This window comes from Adiantum capillus-veneris, chromosome 23 (genome assembly GCF_014529385.1).
Source record: "Adiantum capillus-veneris isolate H3 chromosome 23, ASM1452938v2, whole genome shotgun sequence".
NCBI classification, from domain to species: Eukaryota; Viridiplantae; Streptophyta; class Polypodiopsida; order Polypodiales; family Pteridaceae; genus Adiantum; species Adiantum capillus-veneris.
The window spans coordinates 21,405,288-21,427,576 of NC_140953.1; the positions used below are offsets into that span (position 1 = coordinate 21,405,288).

At 48.2% G+C, this 22,289-nt stretch overlaps 1 protein-coding gene across 2 annotated transcripts in view; it reads right to left on the bottom strand.

Annotated features, from left to right (window-relative positions):
- The window catches only part of LOC147427505 (elongation factor P (EF-P) family protein), a 112,674-nt gene that overhangs the window by 64,611 nt on the left and 25,774 nt on the right, over positions 1–22,289 (bottom strand). The window contains exons 2-3 of one of the 2 annotated variants that reach the window (XM_086497386.1): positions 3,011–3,091; positions 2,817–2,923 (exon numbers count right to left, since the gene is read on the bottom strand). The exons of the other annotated variant lie outside the window; for it this stretch is intronic. Of the exons in view, the coding sequence (XP_086353512.1) occupies positions 2,817–2,923; positions 3,011–3,091 (188 nt within the window). The remainder of the gene's footprint in view (positions 1–2,816; positions 2,924–3,010; positions 3,092–22,289) is intronic. 2 annotated transcript variants of the gene reach the window in all.

Sequence of the window (22,289 nt, forward strand, 5' to 3'; positions counted from 1 at the left end):
GGCTATCTTCTGGGTTGTTCTTTATCTGCTGAATTCGCTGGCTCTTTTGCTGAATTTGCTGCTGTAAAAATGCTGAATTACTGCTGTCCAAAAACGCTGACTGGCTGGTTATGAAAACGCTACTTACTGTTGTCCAAAAACGCTGATCTGCTGGCTATGAAAACGCTGTGGTGCTTGGCTGAAAAACGCTGTGGACAGCGGCTGAAAACGCCAGGGAATCAATGCTGAAAACGCTGACTTTATTGCTGAAAAAACGTTGGGCTTTATTGTTAGAAAAACGCTAGGCCTCAAGGTTCTTGCTTGAGAGAGAGAGATGCCTGCTGCAAGTCACTTGCCTGTGCACTCCTTCCTCTTCTGCCAGACTTCACTAGCGCTTGGTTTTCTTTTATATTGCCTTGGCTCATTTGCCCTACCCAGTTCCCAACAAAAGTCACTTAAAAAATAATAAGTGAAAAATGGCTAAAATAGGGAAAATAGGTTCTGTGGACTGAAAAATGCTCCTGATGGATTCTGATGGTAATGCTGATGATCATGATGTGTGCATCCAAAGGATATGCATCTACTCTAAGTGCCTGGGCATGCACGGTTTGCGAACAAACTCACAAAAGTGTCAGAACACTTCCTGAACTATGATAACTAAACCCTTGTCATGAAGTAGCTTGTCCACATGCACATAGGGTTAGATGTGCACGTGACACCTACAGAGCCATTTGAGCGCCTTGGATGAGTTTTGTACAAATAGGGGATTGACAGTGAACCTTGGAAAGACCAAGCCTCAAGGCCATGATCTTCCACACCTCAAGATCAATGCCGCGAGGAGCCACATGTACAGCAGCAGGAGGACAAGTAGAGGTGGTCACCTCCTATGTCTATCTAGGAGTCACATTCACTAGCGAACAGGGACCCTTCTCCATGCACAGGCCACCACTGACTCCAGAGGATATGTAGCATTGGCCATGCTAGAACGTAGATGTCATCAGGCACACATTCAGGAGCCCCGCACGAAGGGGTGGCTATATGATACATTAGTCACTCCAGCCCTGATGTATGCAAGAGTAGTGTGGGCACCCAGATTGACAGATAGCCAGTGGGGACAGATTGAGAGACCACAGATCTATATAATTTCTCGCCTGTTTCGAGGCAAGCACAAAGTGCCACAAGACATCATCAGGGTAGAGCTTGCTACCCCCCCCCCCCCCCCCCCCCCCCCCCCACCCCCCTCCTCAAATAGTAGTGGAGGCACTCTTTTAGACACTCTGCTTTATCTAGAGTGAGAGAGCTTCTGGCTGACAAACTCACACGGCGAGCATTTGAGTCAACTATATAGATAGCAAAGTCTGGGTATGATAGAGCATGGTACACACAGGTTAGAGCATGATTCGGAGCACATGGCCTTGATCTTGAGAGCTTGCCACCATTCCAGTACGACCCCGACTCACCCCAGCTTCATCTCTCACGTGGTGAGAGAAACATAGTGCTCCGACACGATCTTTGGCAGCTCTATATCAGACAGACTTGGATGACATCTCCCCTTCAACGGAAGATGTCACACTAAAGAGATCATTTTCTTACCATTTTGGAGGACAGGTTCATACAGTGACCACGCTATATGGACATATACATGCCACACAGCTCACGGGTGGCGATTGGTCAACTCAGAGTATCATCACACAGACTAGAGATCGAGGTGGGTTGAGCTCATGACATTCCCAAAGAGGAGAGAGTATGTCGAGTATGCAGAGAGGAGGTGGACAGTGAGGAGCATTTTGTTTGGAGATGCAGAGCTTATGCTGATAATAGAGGTCGATACGAGTCACTATTCAGAGGGCAGCCTACCCTCCGCGAGATCATGCACTCTCGAGATCAAAGACACCTGGGGTGCTACTTGCTAGAGATACAGAGGCACAGGGATACACTTCTGCAGCCACCTACAGAGACCCAAGTGGGGGGAGTGACTCTTCAGCAGGCTGAGACGAGCCACGCCAGACAACGCCCGCGTGTTACCGGATGCCAGGCCCCACAACTCCACCACAGACAGATCGAGGAGATCCGGACCCGAGAGCGTTGAGCCACTGAGGAGAGACGAGCCCTGATGATGGCTCACCTAGCTGCGTTCATTAGGACAGCCCTTGCTCCCAACCCCGCCATGTACCAGATTCTACATCCCCACATCAGCACAGGATGGAGCTAGCTAGATTGATGCATTTGCATAGTTGTACTACCTTGAGCATATAGACATGCACATATCCCTAGTACTAGAGCACCACCCACCCCCATAGATCCCATCATCGATCACCATAAGTTTTTCCCTTTATTCTGTACCATTTTGAATTATTTTGTCTTTTCCGATAGACAGAGGACATACACACATGTATACTTGATTTGTCTCATAGGCCGACTTCGACCTCACATATACATTAAAAAGCTCTCTCTCTCTCTCTCTCTCTCTCTCTCTCTCTCTCTCTCTCTCTCTCTCTCTCTCTCTCTCTCTCTCTCTCTCCAACACACACACACATGCAAAAAAATAAAGCAAAGGTCGTTTCTTCATATGGACAAGTATAAAACAATAAAAGGACACCCGCAAAAGGGGCCTAGTATGAGTCCAATTAGCATTAACAATTTGGAAACACCAAACCCACTTCAAAATAGACATGCGCAAGAAAAGAAAAAAGTGTATGCAAGAAGTAGAACACAAAAAGAGGCTTAAGTTCAACAATATGAACTTTATGACAAACTGTTGTAGAGATCAAATAGGCACATTGTTTTCCCAAAGGAAAGAAATAAACAAGAAATAATGTATTGTATATAGAGCTTACCGATTCACCTGCACGAAAAGTTCTGTCGACCGTGTTGCCAGTAACATAGTTTCTTAATTTTGTTCTCACAAAGGCAGCACCTTTCCCGGGCTTAACATGGAGAAACTCTACAAATAAAAAAGGGAAAGTTATGCTCACCTTCCAAAAGTAGTCAAAGGTGCGGTTTTTCACAGGAATCAAAAAGTAAGGATTACCTTGAACACGCCAAGGAGCACCATCCAATTCTATGCTGACTCCAATCTTGAAGTCATTGCTAGAGATTGCAAAAATCCTGACTGCATTATACAAAATATTTTCTTAAAGCACATAGTCATATGGGGTTGGCAACACATTATATAAAATCACTACATCTCACATTTCTTGAGAGTTAAAAAGTTCATGACTATTGATACGCCTCCTTGCAATGCATTATATTGAATCACTACATCTCACGTTTCCTGAGAGTTATAAGGCTGAGAGTTAAAAGGTTCCTCCCTACCTCAATGTAGATAGATACGTTAAGGTACATAAAAAAAACTCTAAAAAACGTTGTACAGTATGTGTTATCACTACCAGTACCAAAAATCTGTTAGGTATTGAATACAAATAGGTGCTTGCATACATGTAAATGCATGTATACATACATACATGCATGTATATCCTATACACCCATACGTACATGCATGATGTACACAACCCTAGATACATGCATGCATACACGCATGTATGTGTATTTGTGTGTGCGTTAAATAGCAACCCGTACATAAAGTACTAAATACCAGTACGGTATTTATCGTGCAGTATGGGAAGCCTAATAAATACGCGTTTGGAATGTACCTAGATAAAGAACAAGCCACCACATTATGAAAGGGGGCCTAGATCTCAAGTTATCAATTTCTTGCAACAATACAACACCCTAATGGCTCAAACCAAGCCATATTCCTCTTATCTTCATCTAAAATAAATGTTCCTTTCCATGTCTCTTTTGAGTCGAGCCAAAACAATGAGCGCACGCGTACACACACACACACAAAGGGGGGGGGGGGGGGGGGGGGGGGGATGAATGATAAGAGTCGACCCAAAACGCTATTGACAGGATACTCTCTCTACCTTTGATGGTTGAGAGTTAATTGATAGAGGCCCTAATGAAGAAGCAAAAGTACTGAATAAGACAATCCCTCATAGTAATATACATAATTGAGATAAAACCCAATTACAAGGAAATTTTCAAAACCAAAAGAACAATTGACCCCCTTGGTGAGAGCGATAGCATACAAGGTCAGGAGAGGCTTGATGTGCCACATGGACATGCCATGAGAACTCATAGCCAAACCCTAGGGAATGTGTATTGGCACTCTTGTTATCCTGTACATGTGGCCTGCATATGATAACACTTCCATTGAATAGTTAAAACCCCCCTCTTTGCACAAATGATTGTATAAAGCGCAGTTGAGCAACCAGCGGCCACCGGTGTAGGTCATCTATCCTAGTTGACATGTTTTCATATCTTGTACTTGTGAGAGTGCGCAGGTGCAGAAGCGTGAGAGGAGAAAGAAAGAAAGATTTTATTTACGTCTTCAAAAGGCCAAAGAAAACTGGCCTATGAGACAAATCCATGTACAAAAATGTGAATATCCTCTGGATATCTGGTATGTGCAAAATGATCGGGGAATAATGGCATCCGGTGTACAAAGTGTAGTGTGGTAAGTGACCGGGTAATAACAAAGCATCCGGTGTGCAGATGTGGGGGTGACCGGGTAATAACAAAACATCCGGTGTACATAGAGAGCATGTATGTGTGTAGTGAGAGTGAGGGGAGGAGGGAGGGGGGTGGTGTGGTACATCAGCTCCATCCAGTAATGATGGTAGGGTGTAGTATCTGGTACATCCGTGAGCCTGATGTGAGGACTCTGGCTATGCCCGCCATGTCTAGTGTCTGCTCTGCTCTCCTCTGAATATACACTGTATGTCGATTCTGATGGCCTGGACCTCTCGTCTGTCTCTGACAGGCCCTGGAGCGATATCCTGGTAGTCGTGGTCTCCGCCTAGCTTTGGCCTCCTCAGCTCGTATCAAAGTCATCCCCTGATGTGTGGATGGCTGTGGCTGCATGGTTACTCTAGCCTGGAATGTGAGGTGTGTCTGCCTGTCCGATCCTCCACCTTCCCCCGTTTGGAGGGTTCTCTCTCTATGCTGGTGCATCTCCACCAAGAGTCTCCCAAGTAGTCTCTGATCTAATGATGTCATCATTGTCTGTAATGAGACCTCTGGCCTGTCAAATAAAGTGGGGTACCATGATCTGATCTCCTCATAGTGAGGGCATCTGCATAAGAAGTGGCTCTCACACTCTACCTCCTGCCTGCATAATCTGCATATCCTGGCCTCGCGTGGGACCCGTGCTAATCTGCGGTCTCAATCTCAAGCTGGTGGGATGATACTCTGAGCTGTCCGATGGCTACCCTCATGCCATGTGGTAGATATACATCCATGTAGTGGGGCCTCTGTATGAACCTGTCCCCTGTGAGCCTAAGGAAATGATCTCTGTAGTATGACATCTTCGTGGCCAATGGTCGCAAAGGTGTGAGCCAAGTCTGCTCTACATGCCTCTGTATGAGCTCATATCTGATAATTGTGTTCCTCTCAGTGTGTGAGAGGGCCTGGCGTAATGCATCTGGATCATACTGGAGGGAGGTAATCTGTCCATAGAGTAGCCGTATGTCTGAAGCTATCTAGTCACACTCGCGTACCATGATCTCTCATCCCCAGAGTCTGCTAGCCTGCGGGAGAGGGGGAGATCAGCCCCCCATGACTACCAGAGCATGAGAACCTCAATACAACAGGAGTGATTGTGGGTACCCACTTCCACACTATCTGGTTACTGGGTATTGGGTCTTCTGCTCTCGTAGTCCGTGGGGGGCTGATCGCCCCCTCATCACTCTCTCTCTCTCTCTCTCTCTCTCTCTCTCTCTCTCTCTCTCTCTCTCTCTCTCTCTCTCTCTCACATGGTATCAGCAGCTTCACGCTCTCGATGGTCCGGGCACACCTTCCGTATCAGGTACCCCTCCCAAGCTTCAACAGCCAGCGTTTCTGAAAAAGGAGCACAAATCTGCCAGTGTTTTTGCAATCACCAGGCATGCGAAGAAAAGGCGTTTTTCACCGCAAAGGACCCCCCTCCACCTGCGTTTTAGCATTCATACCTGGCGTTTTGCATTCTAGCTGCCAGCGCTAGCCTCTACAAGCCTTTTCCTCGCCGGAAATGCCCCTTTTCCATTAGCGTTTTTGTCTGTCCCTGGCGTTTTTTGGGGAGCTGTGTTTTTGGACAGTTGTTGCGTTTTCAGCACAGAGGGGGAGGGCTAGGCCACGCCCACCATTCCAATCTTGCTTTCCCACACGGCTTCGCATCCGGTGCGTTGCCTCGAAAATCCTCTGCATTTCCACCAGATTTCAGCCATTGCAATACCTCTGCTGTTTTCTCTGTTTTCAGCCCACCAGGGGTTGTGACACTAATTCCCCGCCCTCCCTACACCCTCTGCGTCGCTCCGGACCCTGCCGGGAGCATACGAGCACGCTGAAAATCGCTGGACAGCAGCGTTTTCATCACCTCGCAGTTGCGTTTTGGGTGGACAACAGACACATGGTTTGCATTTTTTACAGAGGATGAAGTTACCTCCTGCCAGGACACCATCTAATGGTGGTCCATGCGGTCTCTCAGTGACTGCTACAGTACATGGTATCTTCGACATCGGCTTGATCATTTACGGGCGTACGATCCTTGGGAGATCCATTCATTCCAGCCATCATTCGGCGGTTGCACACTCCACCAGAGGGGGTGGTGACTTGTGGTTTGCTATGGACACACCTATGCACTCATCAGAAGAGTTCTCATGAGATATGGCCATGCTCATGGCATATGGGATTCCGACATTCCCAGAAAAGACACCATCATCTTGGGTGGACAAACACTTACCACTTGACCTCGACACGTCAGATCACTTGCTTACATAGGAGCATCTACATGGACTTAGGGAGAGGATCTTGGATCTCTTCTTGGACACGTTCATTGCTTGGATCTACAAACTGGAGTGGGACTTCAGTGCTTTGGACTCTCTTGGAGAGTTCACACGCAAGATGCGGGAGATCAGGTATCATTACACACCTACATCCGGAGTCACCCGGGGCTTGGCTTGGATGGTAGTGCAGTTGCTCTTCTACACTCCTTATCATTTGGATTGCTACTTTCTCACACCTAGCGCTAGCAACACAAGGGCTTTTCATCGCCGGAATTGCCCCCTACCATCAGCGTTTTTGACCAGCAGACCCTAGCATTTTTGGTTGGCTTCAACGTTTTCAAGCTGGGAGCATCAGCGTTTTCAGCCAAGTGGGGGGCAACACCCACAGCTCTTTGACACACCGGCTTGGCATCCGGTGCATTGCCGGCGAGATTCCTCTTCATATGCTACAGATTTCAGCCATTCTACACTATTGTTTTCTCTGTTTTCAACCCACCTGCGGCTGTTACCTTGATTCCCCACCCTCCTCAAACCCTCTGCACTTTCCATCACCTCGCAGTTGCGTTTTTGGGTGGACAGCAGCCTCAAAGGCTTGTGTTTTTCACAGAGGATGAAGTTACCTCTTGCCAGGCTACCATCCAATGGTGGTCCATGCGGTCTCTCAGTGACTGCTGCAGTACATGGTATCTTCGACATCGGCTTGATCATCTACAAGCATATGATCCTTGGGAGCTCCACTCATTCCAGCCATCATTCAGCGGTTGCGCACTCCAGAGGCGGTGGTGACTTGTGGTTCACACGAGATATGGCCATGCTCATGGCATATGGGATTCTGACATTCCCAGAGAAGACACCACCATCTTGGGTGGACAGACACTTACCACTTGACATCGACACGTCAGATCACTTGCTTACACAGGAGCATCTACATGCACTTAGGGAGAGGATCTGGATCTCTTCTTGGATAGGTTCATTGCTTGGATCTACAGACTAGAGTGGGACTTTAGTGCTTTGGACTCTCTTGGAGAGTTTACCCGTGAGATGGGAGATCGGGCATCATTATACACCTACATCCGGAGTCACCGGGAGCTTGGCTTAAATGGTAGTGCACTTGCTCTTCTACACTCCTGATCATTTGGATTGCTACCTTCAGAGTTGCTTTCACTCACCCTCGGTAACCTTACAGCAGACTCAACCCCCGCCGACCTGGGCAGTAGGCCACTCCCAGCTCATTTACATTGACAGCCACACCAAGATGCGGTTTGGTGGCGATGTTGGCGTGGATTCTCTTTTGGTTGACACCGGAGGATTGGAGATAGGAGATACAGGTAAGAAGGCGTAGACAGATTGGTGTGGCCTTTCCTCTTCTCAAAGGATATTCACAGCACAGACAGTTCATTCTGGCTTCCATACTTCTACAGGATGATTATGGTGCAGATGATTATGGTCTGACCACACCTCTTCTCAAAGGCCCTTCACAGCGCAGACTAGTGAGTCTGGCTTTCCCCTCATCTTGGATTACCCTACCTACTTACAGGACACCATCAGGTGGTGGTCCGTGCAGTCTATCGGTGACTGCTGCAGCTTACGGTAGCTTCTACAGTGCAGACTGCTTAGTCTAGCTTTCCTTGATTCGGAGGACGTTTATGGCGCAGATTGCTACAACTGGCCTTCCTGGAGTTTTACACAGCTTAGCCACTTGGCCTTACTAGGTTGCAAGTTCATGCATTGACAGGCTTCCGGTCATTCTCTTAACGGTTCTTGGGCTTCCCCATTTTCTTCAGACGGTTTGACGACAGACACCACAGATCCTATTGAGCAGGACACTTGCAGGTCTATTGGCACTTCTTTTATGACAAGGTGTCACGTCACACATCCAACTCTATGTGTCCGTGGACAAGCCACAACATGACAAGGGTTCAGTTCAGCCAAGTCAGTCTAGAGTAGGAAGTGATCTGGTACTTTTGTGAGTCTGTTCGCAGACCGTGCATGTCTAGACACTTAGATTAGATGCATATCCTCCGGATGCACATAGCATGATCATCAGCATTCCCATCAAAATCCATCAGAATCCATCAGGGGAATTTTCCAGTGCATTAAAACCTATTTTCCCTATTTTTGACATTTTTCACTTATTTATTAAGTGACTTGTTGGGAACTAGGTAGGGCAATTTTGCTAAGATAATATATAAGCAAACCAAAGCTAGCACTTTCTGGCAGAAGAAGAAGGAGAGCATCAGGCACTCAAGTGCAGCAGGCCCTCTAGAGACCCTTCTCAGCAACACGGGCCTCCGCATAGCCTGGCGTTTTCAGGTCCTTGAACCAGCGTTTTCAAGCCCTTGAACCACCGTTTTCAGCAGTGGTTGCAGCAGCACAATTCAGCAGGGAAAACCCAGCAAACTCAGCGTTTTTACCACCAGCAACCTAGCGTTTTTGGCAGCCCCAAACCAGCGTTTTTGAAGGCAGCAGAAATCAGCCAACCTTAGCGTTTTTGGACAGCAGCACAACAGCGTTTTCGAAGCATTCAGTTTTTAGCCATTGTCTCGGTCGCATCGTCGCCATCGACATCGTCACCGACTTAGAGTCAGAATTCAGCAGATAAAGATTTGCAGATTTCAGCCCTTCGCATTTTCAGATTTCAGCCCATCTCGTCGTCCTCCTCATCGTCGTCGACATCGTCGGCAAGTCCAAGCATTGTAGAGATTTGTGCAATCAATAGTAGACCACTCTCGCCATCGAGAGTGGGGCCCTTGGAGGAGGGTTTTACGTCTCTGGTGTCGTATTCTCTTCTCTCTCTATCTCTCAGTCTCATGCACCTTCACGCACAGTGTCCATTCACTTTGTTTGTGTCCATTGCACTCTCTCATTAAAGAACGGAAGGCTCTCCCTTCCCTAAGTAAAAGGAACCTTGAGCAGAGTTCAGAGCACTCATCTTGAGCAAAGTTCAACATTCATTCCGCTGCACCTTACACAAGGAGTTGTTTCCACACTCAGTTCGAGACCTTCACACAGTATACCCTGTGTCGACGGAGTACAGCAGTTTGCTACACTGATCGTGACGGCACTTTACCATGGAGATCCCTCGAAGGCTGGGATACCCCAGACTGCTGCTACACTCGCGGAGTTCGTCGGAGTCTTGTCCTTCACTGGACATCGCAGCAGACATCTTCATCATTTGCCTGACATCTTTGGCTTCATGCGGTTCGTTCAACATCAAGCGCTGAGAGGGGTTGTTAGACTTACACCACTTTGCTGCTTCACACGTCTAGGGCATGCATGTACGGCTAGTGTGCCTCCAGGCCGGCCACCCTTTGCATATGCATTTAGACTGCAGTGTCCGGCCGCCGCCCACCTTCTCCGGACGTCCATCATATTTCATTTATTTCTTGTTGGGTCGCGGGGGATTTTTCCAGGCTTTGCGATACCTCCCCTTGGACACCTATTTATGCGGTCGGGGGGGTACCCACTTCCACACTATCTGGTTATTGGATATTGGGTCTTCTGCTCTGGTAGTCAGTGGGGGACTCATGATTCATCGCCCCCTCTTCACCACTCATAGCGTTTGTCTCTCTCTCTCTCTCTCTCTCTCTCTCTCTCTCTCTCTCTCTCTCTCTCTCTCTCTCTCTCTCTCTCTCTCTCTCTCTCTCGCTCTCAGCGCTCCCCACACCCCCCCCCCAGGCCTACTCGCGCAACGCTCGCCACCACTCTTGCCTGTTTTTACATGCGCCCTGTCTGCTATTACCTACTCGTTGCCTGGTACCTGCGCGCTGCTCCCCCACAGTGCTGCCGCTCCACTGCAGTCCCACCCGTTGTGTAGCTGCTGCACCTGCACCAGTGTAAGGTGCAGCGGAATGAATGTTGTATTTCTCAAGATTAGTGATCTTTATTGCTCAAGGTTCCTTTTAGTTCTTAGGGAAGGAGAGAGCCTTCCGTCTTATGGAGAGTGCTATGATCACGAACAAAGTGAGTGGATATTGTGCGTGCAAGTGAATGAGACTGAGAGAAGGAGAGAGAAAAGATACGACATCGAGAGGTTGTAAAACCCTCCTCCGAAGGCCCCACTCTCGTCGGCGAGAGTGGTCTACTTTGATTGCACAAAGGTGTACAATGCGTATGCAATGGACTGATGCAACTTGGACTATGCCGATGAGGACGGCGGTGATGACGACGACGACTTGATGGCTGAAATCTGTGATCTTCTAATCGCTGAAATTCGGGACTGTTCGGTGGCTGAAAATGACTGTTTTGGCTGCGTTTTTATGGCTGAAAATGGGTGAACATTCTGCAACCAATCTGGGGCTGATCTGCTACTTTGCTAAAGGCTGGAAATGCTGTGTATCTGCGGCAGGTTGGGGCTGAAAGTCAAAACGCTGATGCAAGGCTGAAATAGCAAAAACGCTAATGCTGATCTAGTTGTTGAAGTCAAAAACGTTGATAGGCTGATTTGGGGAAAACGCTATCAAAGCTGATGAGTCTCTGGCGATGGCAGCAATCTGCTAACACTAGGGTGCTGATGGGTGATGGCGATGGCCTGCTGTGGAAGGAAGCGCCAAAGTCTAGAAAAGGCCCGCGATGATGGAGGTCCAAAAACGCTTGGGGGGGGGGGTACTGCTGAGAAGTTGCCTGTTGAGCAGGAAGCTCCTGCTGCCTCTTCTGCCAGAAAGTGCTAACTTGGGTTTGCTTTTATATTAACTTAGCAAAATCGCCCTACCTACTTTTGTTGGAAAGTCACTTTAAAATAATAAGTGAAAATAACCAAAAATAGGTAAATAGGCTAAATGCATTGGAAAATTCCTCTAACTGAATCTGATGGATTCTGAAGGGAATACTGATGATCATGCTGTGTGCAACCGGAGGATATGCATCTATGCTAAGTGACTGGGCATGCACGGTCTACGAATAGACTCACAAAAGTGCCAGATCACTGCTAATCTAAACTTGACTTGACTGACGGGAACCCTGCTATGGTGTAGCTTGTCCACGGACACATAGGGTTGGGATGTGTCACGTGACAACCAGTGCTGCCGCCCCACTTTAGTCCACCTGTTGTGTAGTTGTTGCACCTGCAGCAGTGATGCCGCCCCTATCCCTCAATGCTTCAATCGCATCCCTCACCCCCGAGGAAGGTGAAATAAACAATGAAACCAAAAAGGCCATCAAGAAAGAACTCACCGAAAGCTTGGAAGACAAGCTCGAGGCCACAAAGGAAGGGGGGGTGGAGGTGGTCAAGAAGAACCTTAAAAAAGAATCCAAAGAGGACGCTCACAAGGAAGAGGCCCTCCTTGTACACACCACACTCGAAGAGGAGAAGATGCAACATGCCCGCTGCCTAAATGTACGAGTCGCCGGCATGGAAGAAGGGAAAGACTCCACTCCCGAAAAAGATGGCAAAACCGTATGTACCAAACTTGGGTACAAGATAGAAGACCCAACCCCCTTCACCAAAGCTTGGAGAGTCGGTAAAGACCCAACCAAAAAGAGGGCCCTCATCCTCCAATTTCCATCGGAAGAAGCCTGTACCCTCTTCATCTGCAAGAGGGTCATCCTACGAGGCCTCACAGGGGCACCCATCTACCTTGATGATGACCTCACAAAGATGCAAGTAGAACATAGGAGAGCATGCATGCCTCGAGTACAACAAGCACGCAAAGAGGGGAAACGGGCCTCCTACCGAGACAGTCGAGTCATCATTGATGGCAAGGCCGTAGCATAGGGACTCACGGCCTATGGGACAGTATACCAGGAGATACACATGGCAGTTTGGAACTGCAATGGCTCTCTTTGGACACATCCAAGGAGACTAGAGGAGGTGATGCATGACCAAGACATTGTTCTACTCACAGAGACACATGCGAGTCCGGAGAGAGGCCTACCTCGAGTACAGGATTACCAGTGGGAGTCTCTACACAGGAAGTGCACACGGCACAACACTTCTAGAGGATCTAGCGGAGTAGCAATCCTCTATTGCCGCTCACTTCATAGCAGGATACAAATAGTAGCCCGCAACCCAGAGGCACGCTACATGTGGATACGGATTGAGCTATCTGAGGAGCACACTCTATACATTGCCATTTGCTACTTCGTGCCTAGCGGTTCTAGGTTTGCACATGCAGGAGGAGCAGGGGTAGAGGAGACCCATACACATGTAGGAGAGGAGGAGGATGATACACAATCACCATATATATGACTCAGGGAGGGGATCATGGAGTACTCCAGACTAGGGAAAGTCTTCCTTATGGAGGACTTCAACGCCAGGACACAAAGTAGACAGTGTGACATCTACGACTTCGATGACCCAGAGCTACTCTCCACCATGGAGAACACAGAGGCAGAGAGAACCTCCGAAGACACCACCACACCCACACCATATGGGAGACACGTACTCCGTTTGGGATCACAGCACCGTCTCGTTATCTATAACAGGATGGCGCAATGGCCATCATCTGGAGGCTTGACTTGCATACCACCATCGGTATTTGGCGGAGGTAGTACAGTGGATTACATCATTGGCCTCAAAGAGGCAGCCCATCTGCTCACATCCTTCACCATCCCACCACTACCTATCGGGGCTGACCACACATACCTTGCTCTCTCTTTCACTGGTTCACCCATTTCACACACACCACCCACACCCACACCCACACCCACACCACACACTACCATACATTTCACACATGAGCTTGCCAGAGTCTATTCATCACATATATATGAGGGGATCTATGCTCTCGATCCAAATACACCACTCCCTACACTCACTAGTCAGCTCTCCGCAGTTCTTCACACCTCAGCCCTCAGTTGCTTCCCACACACTACTCACAGTGGCCGACCCCCACCCCCTCGGACGATGCCCCAGAACAGATGGTATGACAGGGAGTGCAGAGACTTATACAGACAGCTATGGGCTTGACGAGCCTTAGAGGAGATCCCCGAGAGCGAGGTCAGGCGACAGATGGAGGCCATTACACGCCGTAAAAGGCAAACCTTCGAGGAGGAGCAGGAGCTTGAGCTATACCACCTTCTCATGAGTACAGACTGCGCAACAACATGGAGGATTCTCAAAGAGCCACGTCCTACTACCCCACTAGAGGACCCTCGAACCTGGCATGACTATGCCGAGCGCCTATACCAGATACCCGGGCAGCCACTGATCCCAGAGCCATCCGACCCTCGACCCAACACCTCGACGTTCTTTACATCTACTATGGTGGAGAGGGCCATTCGGCGCCTACAGCACGGCCGCTCAGCGGACATACCGGCCTACACAACGAGCACCTGATCTATGCGGCAGACACTCTCGCCCCCCTGATAGCACGTCTCTTCAACCGTGCATTGGTTGAGGGACTATCAGAGGAGTGGACTATGCACACCATTGTGCCTATCCACAAATCTGGTGATACCCTGGATCCAGGGAACTATAGGACTATCATGATTGACCACACAATGGCCAAACTATACGGGGCAGTTCTTGAGGTAGAGCTTAGCACAAATTGAGAGGCATCAAGGATACGGGCACCAGGACAGGCAGGTCTCAGATGCACTTGCTCGACCATCGATCACGTTTTCGTGCTTCACTGTCTGATAGACGGAGCGAAGGCGCAGAAGAGGAGACTCTACTGCTGCTTTGTGGACTTCCGCAAGGCATTTGACACTATCCCTAGAGACAGACTCTTTCAACGTCTTCAGGAGCTACAGATACCCTCTGACATGATATGGGCCATTCATTCCTTGTATGCACAAGTCACAGGTAGAGTGCGATGCCTTGGTGGACTATCGGATCCCATTGCTAGCACCATCGGTGTGAAGCAAGGATGCCCTCTCTCCCCACTCTATTTGGTCTCTACATCGACGAGATTTCATATTACATCCTACGAGCAGGTGGCACGGGCTCAGACTTGGCAGGTATAACCACTCCACATTATGCTCTATGGTGATGATATCATCCTTGTTTCTGAAACACGGGAGGGATTACAAAGCCACCTACGAGCCTTAGATGATTTCTGCACACACAGAGGGCTCACATTGAACCTTGGCAAGACCAAGGCCATGATCTTCCATACCTCCAGGACAGTTCGTAGTAGAGCAATACTTACAACAGCAGGCGGACAAGTCGAGGTGGTCGATTCATATGTTTACTTGGGGGTGACTTTTATTGGCACCACTGGCAGATTTTCCATAGCCCAGGCAGCCCGAGACCGGATTACATGAGGATATGCAACACTGGCCACCTTAGAGCGCAGATGCCTTCAGGCCCACTTCCAGGAGCCCCACACCAAGGGGTGGCTCTTTGACACTCTAGTCACACCTGCCATGTTGTATGCCGCGCCAGTATGGGCACCAGGACTCTCAGCACCTATATGACCACAGATAGAGCGCCCACAGATCATTATGATCTCTCATTTGCTCCACAGCAAACCCTTAGTCCCACATGACATCATCAGAGCAAAGCTAGCCACACCACCGATGCTAGTAGAGTCCCTTTTCCAGACGATTTGTTTCATTCAGCGCATGCGAGAGCTCCCACCAGGCAGACTCACCCGTAGAGCTTTTGAGGCATCAATACAGTTGCATCACGAGGGTGACACGAGAGCATGGTACTCACAAGTCATAGAGTTACATCCCATGGTTTGGACATCACAGGCCTGCCTCCTTTCAGTATGATCCTGACTCTCCTCATATACGCCTCTCACACACTGAGAGGAATCGTGTTCTCAAACAGGACCTCTGGCAGCTCTACATTAGGGAGACATGGACCACACCCAGAGAGCCTCTCCCTACGAAGAGGCAGTACTACAGAGATCACTTCTTGACCATCCTAGCAGATGGGTTCATCCAAAGACCGAGATACATGGATATCTACATGCCACATAGAGCACGCGTCGCCATCGGACAGCTCAGAGTATCATCACACCAGCTAGAGATTGAGGCAGGGCAAGCTACACATGTCCCCAGAGCAGAGAAAATATGCAGACTTTGCATAGCAGAGATTGAGAGCGAGGAGCACTATGTTTGCAGATGTAGAGCATATGAGGAGATCAGAGGCAAATACCCGACCTTGTTTACAGATCAACCCACTCTACATCAGATTTTTGAGTCCAAAGACCAGCGACAATCCAGCCGCTTTCTCCTCGAGATACAACAGCATCGAGACTCCCTCCTCCAGGTAGCATCAGTTGTGAGAGACGAGCGCCAGACACAGCTCACAGACTTTTTTCAGAGGACCATAGCAACACCACCACCACCCCCGACCATCCAGAGAGAAGTGACTCTACAGCAGGCCGAGGAGGCCCAAGCTCGCAGACGCCCATGTCCCCATGGACGCAGGGCGTCTCACCTACATCAGAGCGAGATCCAGGAGATCCAGGAGCACTACTATAGATCTTTGGAGGAGAGATGCCTCCGGGCTTTTGCAGATCCAGCAGCCATCTTACGAGGACTGTTCACACCCTACCCGCCCATGCATCCTATACTACACCCTCATTATGGTACTGGATGGAGCTAGAAATAGGATAGCATTTCATCTTATGATTGTACATTCTACCCCAGCATATAGGATTGCATATTTTCCTCAGTTTTGAAGCTCCATCCACACCCTTGTATCACTTTCCTCCCCCAGTCATCATACAGGATAGTCACCTTTACTTTTGTACCTTTTATGCTTTACGGATACATAGAGGACATCCACCTCATGTACTTTGATTTGTCTCATAGGCCGACTTTGGCCTTTTATAGACGTTAAAAAATCTTTCTTTCTTTTCTCTCTCTCTCTCTCGCTTCGCCACACGTGCACTCAACAGTACTGGCCAGAATTGCAAAGCCTGATGTGTGCGAGTATGTGCATACCTTAACCAGTGTGTCTAGTGCAGGTCTGACTATAACGCTTGGCGCAAGCATTTTAAGGTCATTTACAAAGAGTTTGGAATACATTCCAGCAAGTCAGTTAATCCCCCAAAATTGCAGCTCAGCCCCACCTTGCATTTTTTGCAGACTCAAAAAGCCAACCAGCAACTTCTTCATCAGCAGCCTCTTCCAGCTTCGGCAAACCTGTAGGGGCTGATTTTACCGCAAAGAACTTGAAGCTTTCAGCCTCCCTCATCTGCGTTTTATAGGAGTAAGAAAGCTGCCCACCGGAGATCTCAGATCTGCCAGCACTCAGCCCACTTTTGGAGGCCTAGATGACACCAGATCCGTCTCAAGAAGTCCGATACTGATCAGCTTGAGAGATCTCCGATTTCAGAAAATGAGACGAGGTTTTCAACAACTTGGAAGAAAAATCTAGACGATACAAGTGGACCCGAATCAACACCAAGAGGTGCCTCGTCGTAGGAGTTTCCAGGAGCCACCATCTAGAGCACACTTGGAGCCTTATAGACAGACAAACAGATTTCATTATCGTCCTCCAAGGTCAAATATGACCTATAGGCTATGTGACCAATAGAAGCATATCATGTGGGGTGTGTGGAGCTCATAAGTGATTCTCGAAGCTCAAGAATTGTGGAAATGAGCATCGCAACAGAGAATCCACATCGTGGTTGAGAGAGGAATGTTGTAGAGAAAGCTCATCCCTGAAAACGTGGGAATAGCAAGCTCTAACGTCATGTGCACACTTCACTTGCGCTACAATGACATGTTCTACCATAGTCTAGCATGATCCAGTAGCTTAGGACTGAGCCTGGCACCTTTGTGAGCCTCACGTGCATGTCCAGGCCAGTCAATAGATTGCATACCCTCTCCTGCACAGAACGGTCATATAGGTTGTGCCGCGTGAACCACCTCTTATTTTAGATACTTAAGTCATAAGTGACTTTTGTCAAATGAATGGAATCGTGGGCTGCCTATGAGCCTGCTCGACCCAGCCTTTGGTGGGTATATAGGCAGCCAGGGGGCAGCGTTTGTAAGGCAAGAAGCAAGAGGAGGAGCAAGTTCAGTGTTTCCCTCAGATTCCTCAACGTTTCCAGCAAGTAGAACCTGCATTTTTAGCCCAAGGAAGCCAGCCTTTTGCAGCCAGAACAGCCAGCGATCTCAGCCCTTGGTCGCCAGCAAATTCCAGCCCCTAGCCTCATCGTGGTTGCCGATGCAAGCCATTGGTAGAGCTAGAAGATTTAGCATTCAGTCATAGCCTCGTCGCCATCGTCGTCGTTGTCGTTATCGTCACCGTCGTCGACATAGACCCGCAGTAACCAGCATCAGTAGCATCAGCATCTCAGCATTTAATATCATTGTATGAGCATTGTGCAAGAATAAAGAAAGTACTTTCTCTGGCAACAGAGCAAGGGGGCCCTTGAGGGTTTGGGACCCGACATTTGGTGTCGTCTCCCTCTCTCTCTCTCTCTCTCTCTCTCTCTCTCTCTCTCTCTCTCTCAGTTCAACAGTTCTTTCAAGTGAAGTAAAGTGTCCCTTGTGTTTGTGCGGAGTACTAGATCCGAGCTATATCCATAAATACTTCCGTTGCACCTGACATTGGTATCAAATCTCTGTGTGTGCTTCGGCTTCGCAAACTCAAGGGAAGAACCACCAAGAACTCAAGAACCCCAAGAACCAAAAACCCAAAGAACCTCTCCCAGTTTTTTTTGCTGAGAGAATCTTCGAGTCCCGATCATGGACTCATTAGCTCCCATCTTCATTGCCATGCCTTTGAAGGAAGATCGACATCGGATACACGAGAACCCAGATCTTGAGTACCACGATCTACTTGCCTCGTATGCAGATATGGAAGGAGTTGGAGACAGGATCCCTAACCTCTTCTGCATTCACATTCGTATTCGCATTCGCATGTAGCGTGTATCCACTTCCGTCGACAAGAAACCCTTGGAAATTCCTCCGAGAACCCTTACCTTTCAGCTTCAAACGCAATGTTTTCACGACAAGACTATTCGAGTGGTCGTACTTGCTTGCAAGGCAGAGTCAGCAAGAAGGCTAGTATTCTGCAACAGTAGTAAGGCTACCTTGCAACTTGTATGGTAGGTGTTTACATCGCACCAGATCTACATCCGTAGTACCCACCCGTTTGGAGGAATCATCAGTTGATGCATCCATATGCATCAGAAGTACAGATAGAAGTTCAGCAGTTGTGCCTCACCTTTAACAACGGGGGAGATGTCACGTGCGCACTTCACTTGGGCTACATTGACATGTTCTACCACAGTCTAGCATGATCCAATACCTTAGGACTGAGCCTGGCACTTTGTGAGCCTCTAGCAGGACGTGCATGTCCAGGCCTGTCAATAGATTGCATACCCTCTCTTGCACAGAACAGTATTCAACATATAGGTTGTGCAACGTGAACCACCTCTTATTTTGGATACTTAAGTCATAAGTGACTTTTGGCAAATGAATGGAATCGTGGGCTGCCTATTAGCCTACTCGACCCAACCTTTGGTGGGTATATAGGCAGCCAGGGGTCAGCCTTTATAAGGCAGGAAGCAGGAGGAGGAGCAAGTTCAGCGTTTCCCTCACATTCCTCAGCGTTTCTAGCCAATAGAACCTACGTTTTCAGCCTAAGGAAGCCAGCATTTTGCAGCCAAAACAACCTACGATCTCAGCCCTTAGTCGCCAGCAAATTCCAGCCCCTAGCCTCGTCATGGTTGCCGATGCAAGCCATTGGCAGAGCTAGAAGATTCAGCATTCAACCATAGCCTCGTCGCCATTGTCACCGTCGCCATCGTAGTCATCGTCGTCGGCTTCACAGTCATCAACACAATACACCATAGTACCCGCAGACCCCTTACAACCTCGTCGTCCGCTTCACGTCGTTGACATAGACCCAGCATCAGTACTCATTAGCATTAGCATTAGCATCTCAGCATTTAGCATCATTGTATGAGCATTGTGCAAGAATAAAGGAAGTACTTGCTCTGGCAATAGAGCAAGGGGGCCCTTGAGGGTTTGGAACCCGACATTTGGTGTGGTCTCTCTCTCTCTCTCTCTCTCTCTCTCTCTCTCTCTCTCTCTCTCTCTCTCTCTCTCTCTCTCTCAGCGGTTCTTTCAAGTGAAGTAAAGTGTCCCTTGTGTTTGTGCCGAGTACTAGATCCGAGCTAAATCCATAAACACTTCCGCTGAACCCGACATCTAATGTGATCAAAAGCTGAGCACTCAACTAGAGTGTGATGCAGACTCACGCACTTTATGGGGGCATAAAGTGCATAGCTGACAAGACTCCTTGCCGGTGCCCCAACGCACTCACATCGTAGACAAACTGTTGCTTTCCCAAGGTGTGAACAAGGTGCATAACACCCTTATCATCTTATCATGTTGACATGGCTCTGAATTGATTTTGTAACCTTTTTGCAAATGGAAAATATGGATGCTGCAAGCAGATAAGGTTATGATATGTCACGTGCGCATTGCACTTGAGCCACGTGGACAAACTGCTGCTACAGGTCAGCATCGGCCTTAGTATAGCTTAGGATCTAGCCTGGCACTTTGTGATCCTCTAGAAGGATATGCATGATGAGGCAGTCCGGTTGCAGCCAGAAAGGCAGTAGGAGCCGTGTGTTAGGTTTAATGGCCATGTGGCCGACCGCCCATCACTAACCGCTACTAACCCTAAGTATACAACTATACACTTGTGTGAGCCAGTAACGCTAAGTACAATGTGTATTGTGCCTTAGTGCATAAGGTAGAGAAGAAAGAAAGGGGACACACAGTACGTGTTGGCTCTCCCCCTCCAACCCGTGTGTGTGTGCGTATTCCTTTTCCTCTTCCGGTGTGCTCACAACTCCTCCCCTTCATCTGGTATCACAGCCATCTCATTCACGAAATCGTTTTCGCACGCGCGCACTTTCAAGAGTGCAAACAAGATTCCGATTTCGGCATCGGCAAATTCAGCTTTCCGAGAGCATTTCCATCGGGCGACCTAGGGTTTTACCCCCTTTCAGAGACATTCGAGCCATCAGAAACCCCATTCGAGCTACGGTTCAGGAGCTGAAATTTTCAGCCCTCTTTTGGTAGTTTGTGCTGTAGAGCTTCCATAGCCAGTTACAGGTACCATTGTTGCAGTCTCTTTCATCTACGAGAGCCCACGGCTCATTCGGGAGTGTGTCGCCTCTCTCAGAGTGGCCTCATACACACACATAGAGTGGGAGTTCGACGGCATTGTCTTCTTCGACTACATGTACAGGTACAGATACATAGAGCGGCTTGGTTAGCTTTCTCTGTGCTTCTTGGTCTCGATCTCGGCTTCGGCTACGGCATCGGCATCAACTGATGAGCTACAGGTTTCAGTGCTTGCAAAACTCTGGTTCCAGTGGGAGCAGTTGTTTATGCGTACATGCATTTGTTGACAATTTTGACAGTGTTTGAGCTCTTTTGAGAACGGTTTGACTCTCCGCAGGGATGTTTATTTGCATGCACATGCTTTTGACGTCTGTTTGAGCGTTCTGACAGAGTTATACATCTTTGTGGATACTGCCATTGTACGCTTTTGTGGAGCCATCTTTTGGCTAGTACGGCAGTCCCGGCCATTTCTGAGACTTGGTTCGGAAGATAGCCATTTCTGAGACTTGGCTATACGTTTTGCTGCATAACCTACGTTGTTGAGGGTCTATAGCGTGAGGTTTTCATTGAGCTGGGATATTCTCAAATGTGGAGATACCTTCGGTGATACAGGTAGCTAAAGCATCCCTTACGAGGCCTCACCATAGGACATGTATAGAGTGGTATAGGTGCTTTTGACGCCGAGTTGGCGGTCTATGGTCAGTTTGACAGTTTATGCGTCTCAGTTGGTTTCTATACAGTGTGCTTTTGAGAGGCATTGCCCTCTTTTATGCTTTGTGAGTGACATATTTGATCATTTTGTCTCGTATTTTGGTTGACATAATCCCAAATACAAAGGAGACTACCGAAATTTTCCCAGAATCTTTTGGTAGTTTTATCACCATGTCTACAAGCAAAGACCGTAACATTTATGACATAAAGAAGTTTCATGGCACTAATTTTCAGCTCTGGAAGAACCAAATGCATGATGTGCTTGTCCAACAGAAGCAAAAGTTGCCTATTACCTATGCGGCTAGAACTGAAGATATGCACATGACTCAGTTTCAGTGGGAGGAGCTTGATGAGCAATGCATGTCTACAATTAGATTACACCTTGGTGAGTCGGTGTACTTTTCAATGTTAGAATGAGAGACTGCTAATGCTTTATGGCAGAAATTATGCAACACTTACAAAAAGGATACGGCTAGCAATAAGGTTTTCCTGATGAGAAAACTTTTCAACCTTCGTATGAAGGAGTCAGCTAGCATTGCCAGCCATATCAATGATTTTGATTCTTTTTTTTGCCCAGATTCGTGCACAGCGCATGACCATTGATGATGAGATGAAAGCAATCTTTTTATTTTGTTCGCTGCCACTCTCTTGGGATATCTTTTGCACAACTATTGGTAACTCTGCTCCTAATGGTACGCTTAAGTACGATGATGTTACTAGTGCACTTTTGTGCGAGGAGATGCGTCGGAAGACCATGACCAGCTCGTATCATGACGAAGCTCA